The sequence below is a fragment of the Chrysochloris asiatica genome, unplaced genomic scaffold (assembly GCF_000296735.1).
Source record: "Chrysochloris asiatica unplaced genomic scaffold, ChrAsi1.0 scaffold00033, whole genome shotgun sequence".
In the NCBI taxonomy this organism is placed as follows: domain Eukaryota; kingdom Metazoa; phylum Chordata; class Mammalia; order Afrosoricida; family Chrysochloridae; genus Chrysochloris; species Chrysochloris asiatica.
In genome coordinates, this window is record NW_006408551.1 from 4,539,787 (window position 1) to 4,549,276 (window position 9,490).

The 9,490-nt window shown below is 39.7% G+C and overlaps 1 protein-coding gene across 1 annotated transcript in view; it reads left to right on the forward strand.

Moving 5' to 3' along the window:
- The window catches only part of XRCC6BP1 (XRCC6 binding protein 1), a 30,535-nt gene that overhangs the window by 16,255 nt on the left and 4,790 nt on the right, over positions 1-9,490 (forward strand). The window contains exons 4-5 of the mRNA XM_006859506.1: positions 5,438-5,575; positions 8,790-8,873. Of these exons, the coding sequence (XP_006859568.1) occupies positions 5,438-5,575; positions 8,790-8,873 (222 nt within the window). The remainder of the gene's footprint in view (positions 1-5,437; positions 5,576-8,789; positions 8,874-9,490) is intronic.

A 9,490-nucleotide genomic window follows, 5' to 3' on the forward strand; every position in this document is an offset into this window, starting at 1 on the left:
ACTTTGATCATGATACATTCTTCTTCTTTTTCTGCTAATATCATATCTAGGGCTAACTTATTTTCCAGGGCCATTTTGCTAGTAGGTCCTAATTGTTCTGCTGTTCCTTTTATAGCACCCCTGGTATAATTCACAAATCTTTGTTGATTATAATAGATGTAGTTAATCCAGTTAATCCATTTTTGTTAATGGCTGACCACCAGAATAATACAGATTCAAACCCTGCAGCTATTTGGTTTCTTGTTTTGAATTTGTTTGGCACCCCTCAGGGAGTAACTACACTTCTTTTGGCTTTATGCCTGTTTCCTGTAGTTGTTGGTTGATGGACTGCCAGGGTGAAAGGGATGGCCAATTGCCCCAAAGCACAGGTGCCACTCCAATTTGCTGGTAAAGCCCCGAATAATTGTTTCCCATAATACCACCAGACATCTGCTCGCGGAATAGCTAGGGCTGACTGATTTTGGAGCTCTTTAAAGAGTTTGCGCTTGCTATATCCAGTCAGGTTTCTGATGAACATCAAATTCCCCCCATGTCTAGAGAGACACGAAGTAAAATTGACATTTTAGGCTGGAGGCCTAATGATCCTCAGGGGCTGACCTGTAAGACCTCTGACTCATAGCGACCCTGTAACAGGGTTTCCAAGGCTGTAAATCTTTACGGGAGCAGACCGCCTCATCTTTCTCCCACAGAATGGCTTGGGTAGTTTCAAACAGCTGACCTTGAGGTTAGCAGCCCAAGTCGTAACCACTATGCTACCAGAGCTCCTAGCGTAGTGGTTACGAGTCAGACTGCAAACCTTAAGGTCAGCAGTTTGAAACTACCAGCGGTTCCGTGGGAGAAAGATGAGGTGTTCTGCTCCCATTAAGATTTACAGCCTCGGAAACCCTGTGCAAGGTGTCGGACCGACTCCATGGTCCACAGTTAGCATTCAATAAATGTTGTTATTAGTTTGAAGTTACAAGATGGTTATGACAGTGTTTTGGAGGTGATGGATGGATGATACATGTTGCGTGACAAAAGTAGATGAAGATGTTATAAGTAACTGCTACTAAGGTCAGCAGTTCGAAACTACCAGCTGTTCTGAGGGAGAAAGATGAGGTGTTCTGCTTCTGTAAAGATTTATAGCCTTGGAAACCCTGTACAGGGTCACTATGAGTTGGAACTGACTCCTTGGTACTTAACAACAATAAATCATCTTGAGATAAAACCTACATTTAACTACTCTTATCTATTTCCTGGACTCCTGGTGTGGCACTGTAGGAAATACTGGACTGTGAACCACACGGTCATCAGTTCAAACCCACCAGCTATGAGCTAGAACTAACTTGATGACACTTAACAACAACAACAGCAATTTATTTCCGGCTGTAGAATTTTATATGTTTACCTTCTACCTTCTATAGTGTACTTTTTTGTACCAGTCACAGGAAAGAGACAAGAATCCTGGGAAAAAGCAGCATATCAAGTCTGGATTTTGGAGTCAGACAGACGGACTTGGGTTCTAATCCCAGTTCCTGTGCTTATTAGTTGTGGTAAGACAAAAGAGGGTCCGGGAGGGACCCTGGGCAAGTTACTTGTTTTTATTCATAGTCATTTGTAAATGGGTAATCATGGTACCTATGATTATTGGTTATTATTGGTACTTATTGCTGTTACTAAGTACCATTGAATTGGTTCCAAATCATACCAGCCCAGTATAGGGTTTCCAAGGAGCAAGTGGTGGGTTTGAACCTCTGACCAGCAGTTAGCAGTCCAGTGCTTATCACATAGCACCATACCAGAACTTCTTAGTAACCCATGTTGCTGTTGTTGTTAAGTGCTGTCAGGTTGATTCTGACTCATGGCGACCCTGTATAGGGTTTCTGAGGAGTGGCTGGTGAGCTTGAACTATTCTACTGACTTTGTGGTTCAAACCGACTTTGCAGTCCAGCACATTAATCCATAGCGCTACACCAGGACTCCATAGTAACCTATTGTTAAGTGCCGTCAAGTCTGTTCTGATTCATAGTGACGCTGTATAGGGTTTCTCAGGAGCAGCAGTTGGTGAGCTTGAACTGCTGACCTTGAGGTTCAGAATGACCTTGCAGTCCACTGCATTAACCTGCAGCACCACACCAGGACTCCGTAGTAACCAAAGCGCTCACTAAAATGAATCTCACTAAAATTTACTAAGTCACTCCTGTATTTAACCACAACAGGAGTGACTTAGTAAATTCACTCCTATTGTAGTTAAATATGGCAGACCTTTTGAATTTTCTTCAAAGGTGTTGGACACGGTTGATAACTGTCTCCTTTTATTTTTTAAATTAAAATTTTTATTGTGAACTATCTCATGCATACCAAGCTAAAACGATTGTTGTTGAGTCAAATTCTGACTTCTAGCCCCCTTATAGTACAGAGTAGATCTAGCCCATAGGGTTTCCAAGGCTGTAATCTTTACAGAAACAGACTGCTGCATCTTTCTCTTGTAGGGTGGCTTCTGGGTTCGAACTGCCGACCTTTTGATTAGCAGTTGAGCACTTGATCATTGTGCTATGAGGAGTCCTTTCTCATGCATACAGAAGAGTATCAAAAGTCTGTATGTACACTTTCAATAATAATAATAATAAAGTGGCATACAGGATTAAAAAGGAGCCCTGGTTGGCATAGTGGGTTACGCTTTACACTTCTAACCACAAAGTCAGAAGTTCAAGTCCACCAGCTGCCCTGGGGGTGGGGGTGGGGATGAGGCTTTCTTCTCTAGTAGATATTTACAGTCTTGGAAACCCTATATGAGGTTGCTATGAGTTGGAACTGACTCAGCAGTACACAGCAACAACAACAACCCAGGTTTAAGAATTAGACCCTTGCTAACTAAGACTTTAGAAATGTGTGTGCCTTTTGACTTGCATCCCTCCCTTCATTATCCTGACTTTGTGGTAACCATTCCCTGCTTTTTCAAGTGATGTTACCACCTATTCATGTATCTGTACCCCCCAACAATGTGTTATTTTGTTTAATTTGAACTTTGTAAATGGAATACTCCAAGTTTTATGTAAATGAAATATCACATATATAGTTTTATGTAACCTAATTCTTTTATTCAACATTGTTTGTGAGATTCTTCCATGTTATGTGTTAAGTTTCACCGAGTCAGTTCTGACTCAGCGACCCTGTAGAGGGTTTCCGAGGTGCTTCTGGTGGGTTTGAACCATCAACCTTGTGATTAGCAACCCAGTGTTTAGTCATTGTTATGTTGTATTCCATTGTATGTCTGTGCTACAGTTTCTCCTGTTTCCAGTTTTGTCATTATGAACAATGCTGCTATGAATGTTCTTGTTGTTCTATGATGGCGCGTATGTGCAAGAATTTCTCTAAGGTATAAGGCTGCAAATGGAATTGCTGGCTTATATAACATGCACATGCTTGACTTTAGTAGGTAATAATAACATACATACTTCCCTTGATTTCCAGATCACAGTGCTCTTTTGGATTCTTTTTTGTTAGCGTACCTTCCTCTCGCAGCCCTTAAATGTTGAAATCTCTTAATGCTTGATGTTAGATACTCTTCTCTTCTTAACTCTACTCTGCCAAAGGGATTCCATTTATTTTCTTAGGTCTTAGTTCTCCATATGTTCAAGTGCCCACTAACACCTGTATTTGAGTGTCTCAAAGGCACCTCAGACCAAGTCCAAATGGATGATTTTTGCCATCTCTTATCACCACCTCACCTGATCTTTTTTTAGTTTTGCATATTTCCGTGAGTGGTACCATCATCCATTTTATTACTCAAGCCAGAAATTTAGGGGTAATTCTGGTTACCTCTGACACTTTTCCATATTTTATCACCAAATGTTGTCCAATTTATCTCCCAAATACCTCGTTTTTTTGCTCCTACCTTCCTAGCTCAAGTACTATTGTCTTTTGCCTAGAATACTTTTAATAACCTTTAGCTAATATCTACATGTAGTCTTTGTCATCTTGTGCACACTCTCTTCATTATAGTCAAAAGGATAAAAACAGAGTAAAGCAAAAGTATTTAACCCTATTTCAACCCTCAGTGACTTCCTGTTGCTGTCAGGATAAGGAAAAGGCCTTCAGTGGTTTGGCCCCTGCCACTACACCATCCCTAGGAGCTCTGGTAGCGTAGTGGTTATGAATCAGGTTGCAAACCGCAAGGTCAGTAGTTTGAAACTACCAGCTGTTGCGCGGGAGAAAGATGAGGCTATCTGCTCCCATAAAAATTTACAGCCTCGGAAACCCTGTGCAGGATCACTATGGGTCGGAACCAACTCCACGGCACATAACCACCAACCACCACCACTATACCATCCCTATCTCCTGCCTGCCACCTCCTCCAACTCTCTATGCTTCAGCTCTGTGGTCCTGCTTTTAGAGTCTGGAGCATTCTGCTCCTTCACTCCTTGCACTTTGTATGTGTTTTTCTCTCAGTCTGGAATACCCCCTTCCACCTGCTCCTCAAACTTAACTCTCACTCATCCTTTAGCTTCCAGATCCCATTCCTTCTGCAGAGATGCCTTTCCCAGCCCTTCAGACCAGGTCAGACACCCTCATTCATTGTATGACAACCTGGCTTTTCTTCATGTTAAGTGCCATTGCACATGTTTAAAGAGTTTAGTAAATGTGTGGTTCATTTCTTTCTTCATCCATAGATTATAAATTCCTCAAAAGTTAGGATTAGGTTTCAATACATGTTAGTTGAATGAATGGACGTTGGATGAATATATATAAAATATCTGACACTTTTCTCAGTGTCTGGCACATAATAAACATATAATAAATGGGTAGCTATTATTATTAGGATCCCTCATGTTTTTGTTATTCTTATAGGATCCTGCTCAGTTTGCCCTTGGCTTTTTGTGTTTCTTTCTGAAGGTCATTCTGAGGATTTTTCCTGGCAATTCTAGTAGGATCAGGACACCACCAGTGTGCATATATTGTTCATTTAATTCTCATTCAGAAAACTCGATAAGAAGCATTTTACATATATTCTCATTTAATTCTGTGAGGCTGGTACTCTAATGATCTCCTTTTCATAGTTGAGGCAACTGAACACAGAGAAGTTAAGAAACTTGCCCAAGGTCACCCAATTGCAAAAGGGTGGGATTTGAACTAGTCTGCTTCACTCCAAAGCCCATCTCTTGGGCATAATGCTGTGAAGTCCAAGACAGACTGATATGGTCAGCCCAATGCGTCTGGCATGTTAATTAGTGTCCATAGTTAATTAGTTCATTACAGTTTGGAGAGAGAAGGCAGAAGTTAGTGACTGAGGAAGGCTCAGTGGAGCATCTCCAGTGGGTTGGTATGGGGCAGGCAGAGGCATTCCAAGCAGGTGGTCGCCCTGCCTACCCCCTTAGTGTGGGAGAGAAGATGGATTCTACGAAATGAGAGTGGATTTTAGAAATGGCCTAACAGTTCTTGTTTTGGTGTCTCCTAGATTGTTTTGTGCCAAAATAATATCCGTAACCAGGCCCATATGAACAGAGTGGTCACCCACGAGCTCATTCATGCTTTTGACCATTGTCGTGCGCACGTTGACTGGTTTACCAATGTCAGGCATTTGGCCTGCTCAGAGGTGAGTTTTATTGTAGAAGACTCTTTTGTTCTTTCGGATTTTATCAAGTGACTTTGTGTCACTTTGTCTCCCAAATATAGTTAGTTTTACTGACATCATGTCACTTTAGTCTTGAATTTCTGATCTTAACTTATTGAGCTTTTGAGATAAAGCTAGAGAAATTTTAAATCTCTTTTTAGGATTATCTTAAATAACTTTAAGGTCTTTAAATAGCCTAGCAGTAGTGATGGCTATTAAATGTTAGAATTAAATTATGTAAGACATGATAATGTTTTCCTACTGAATACATTATATTAGGGTCCCTGGTGGTGCAGTGGCTTAATGCTTGGATGCTAACTGAAAGGTCAGCTGTTTGAACCTAATGAGCAGCTCTCCTGGAGAAAGATGTGGTGGTATCCTGACTCTGTAAAGATCACAGCCCGGGAAGCCCTCTGAGACACTTCTGCTCTGTCCTTCTAGGTTACTATGAGTTGGAACGGACTCAGCAGCATCAGGCATAGGATATGAGGGGCTTCAAAAAATTCAGGGGTTAGTATTAATTGAACAACTGCTTTGTGTCTTGCCTTGAATTGAGATTCATAAAACTTGGCAATCTCATTGCATCTTTAAAATAATAATAATGATGCACTTGTTGTACTTGTTATGTGCCATTGAGGTGGTTCTGACTCATGGTGACTCTTGAACCACTGACCTTGTGCTTATCAGTCCACTGCTTATCCTACAGTGCCACACCAGGGCTCAATTTAAATACTATAAAATTATATTCTTATTAGAAGCTATTATTAACACCCTAAACTGAGTTTTCAGTTAAGCACCAGCTTCTGGACTTGCAGAGAAATCTATCATGATGCCGTGTCAGAATATAAGAATTTATAAATTTGAAGTGATTCCTCCATATTAATAAATGTTCTTATTATGAAAAAATAAAAAGTTCATGGAAAATGCCATTATCTTTAATTCTATTTTTTCATGAATGTTTTAAAGCACTCTTGTGTAAATATAATAGAAATGTTGTTTTTGTTTTTAAGTGCTGTTCAGTCAGTTCCAATTCATAACCACCTTATATAGGGTTTCTGAGGCTTTAAATCTTTGCAGGAGCAGAAAGGCTCATCTTTGTCCCATGGAGGGACTGGCAGGCTCGAACTGTGGACCTTGTGGTTCACAGTGCAGTGTTTATTGTATGAAATAGTTAACATTTGTTGAGGGCTATGTGCTAAATTATTTTAATCATTAGTATGGATTGTTATTAAATTTCCACAACAACCCACTGGGGAAACTACTATACTATTATCCTTGTTTTTTTTGAATAATATATATGTATTGTAAAGCATGAACAATATAGAATACTGTTGTTGTTAAGTGTCATCGAGTTGGTTCCAGCTCATAGCAACCCTATGTAGGGTTTATAAACAGTGGCTGGTGGGCTTGAATCCTTAACTTTGTTGTTAGTAGTCCAGTGCTTATCCTATAGCACCACACCAGGACTCCTTAAATACTGTGTTGTTGTTGTTAAGTGCTGTCAAGTTGGCTCTGACTCAAAGCTACCCTATATAGAGTTTCTGAGGAGTGGCTGGTGAGTTTGAACCGCCAACCTTGTGGTCCAAACCAACCTTGTGGTCCAGTGCTTATCCTACAGTGCCACATCAGGACTCCTCAAATACTGTTGTTAGCAATTAATTGGCAGAGGCAGGACTGTACTCAAGCCAGGCAGGATTACAATCAGGCTCTTAACTGGTGTCCATAGATTGCTGTCCTATAATAAAGCATTTAGTATAAGGCGCTCTAGTAACGTAGTGGTTACGAATCGGTCTGCTAATCTCACGGTCAGCAGTTTGAAACTACCAGCTGTTCTGTGGGAGAAAGATGAGGCTTTCTGCTCCCATAAAGATTTATAGCCTCGGAAACCCTGTACAAGGCCACTATGAGTCGGAACCGACTCCACGGCACAAAGCAACAACAACAACATAGTCATCTTAAATGGGATGGGTCACAAAACTACAGCATACAAATATGTTTATTATCAAGTGCTTGGAATTGCACATATACACATTCACATACACATATCTATGCTCTTAGGGAGACATATGTGTTTCAACTTAGATTCCATTAACTGAGGAGTGCAGTATGAGGAGAAGGTAAAAAAATCCAAAACCAATGTGAATCTCAGGTTTATATTTTATACCTTATTTTCTCTTTCTTTTGAAATTAATAAGTGGTCCCATTGCATCTAATTATAATTCATATGATTTGGAGAGTAGACTAAACTTGAATTTTTAAATAAGTTTCTCTTTTGGGTATTATGAAAGTTAATGCGTTAGCTAATCAAAGTGTGTTAGGAGCTTTGAGCTCCTCAGAGCAATAAGGCCTTGTTGCTGTAGAAATAACAAAGAGTGGGCCACTCTGCTTGCAGGGAGCTGACAAAAATATGGCCAACTTTTGGCTGTAGGATCTACAAGTGTGGCTAGTTCTAAGACTTTTTTATTTATTAAAGTTGTTTTTTTCCATTAAAAAAAATAGTTAATTAAAAAACATATCCTGACTTTAGGCTGTCATGCTTTTAGCATGACCATTTGGAATGTTTTTGATTCTTTATGTTGTGTGGAGAACTGTTTTGTACTATAGAATTTTTCTTGGGACATTAAGCCCCGGAGGAATGTCTTGAACTTGTGTGGGTTTGAAGGAAGGTTCAAGAGAGTTTCAAAGATTAGACTACTAGGGCTGGGAGATTCATATGCCCAAAATGTCTTAAGCACTGATATGTTCTAGTTTTTAGCTCACATATAAACTCAGTTTGTAAATCTTTGGAAGAATGCCTTCTTAAAGCCCTTTTAGTAATTTCTAGCAGTGTCTTTGTGTCTTGAAGATCAGGAACTTTAAGGTCTAACTCTCTCTGACTTTTGGTTTCAAAAGAAGTCAGTTGTGCCAGTAAGACTGCAGTTTAAAGTTTAATAAATTCCCTTTGGTAGATGATTGAACTTTCCTCAATCCCTAGCGTGTTTGGCATTGTTTAGTGTAACTCATGGGTGTTTGTTGCTTTTTCTTAATTTATGGAGTTCCCAAGTCACTAGACTTATAAAAATTTTAAAGAAAATCTTACATATACTCTCTTCTTTGAAAAACACAGATTTTATATTCTTTTTTCAATTAAAAAAAGTGGTTGTTATTTTAAACATAAAAAACATGAATGTTTATTTGCTTTATGTCTTTGTGATAGATTCGAGCTGCTAACCTCAGTGGAGACTGCTCACTTATAAATGAAATATTCAGGTTACATTTTGGATTAAAACAACACCATCAGGTAAAAACTAACCTTTCAAACCACCTGCTCTCAATAGTATTATGAGTGGAAGCAATGCATGAGGACTAGGGAGCACAGTTAGTATTTAAAATTTGAAAAAGTAATTTAAAAATGTATACTTTCTGTCTGAGGCTGAGTTCTCTATATAAAACAGGAAAGCTTGTATACGAAAGAGAGGAGGAACCTGTGACTATGGCTCTTAGTTACCCTTTGGGTCTGCAACTGAACTCAGCCTCGTGGCTCAGTTTTCAGTCAAGCCGCAGATAGGTATATAAGTGTCACACAACAATAGTTAGGTATGCACACCATGGAGCAGTCAACCGTTCAAGACTGGAATAGTATTTACCTCAGGACAGAATTCAAAAGAATAGGGAAAGAAGGTGGAATGGAAACATGAATCACAGGGAAGAATTGAGGATAAATGATGGTCGTCCATGGAGGGGATTGCAGCCATTGTCAGGAAATGAAGTGTAGGATATGCAGAGTGTAAAGCTGACGATCTGCTCTGTAAACCTTCTCTCAACTCACAATACAGAGTTAACAAGAAAAGTTCACGGAAGAATTCCATTCCATTTTCTCACAAACTTTTTACATGCCCCTTGTGTGTGTGTGTGTGT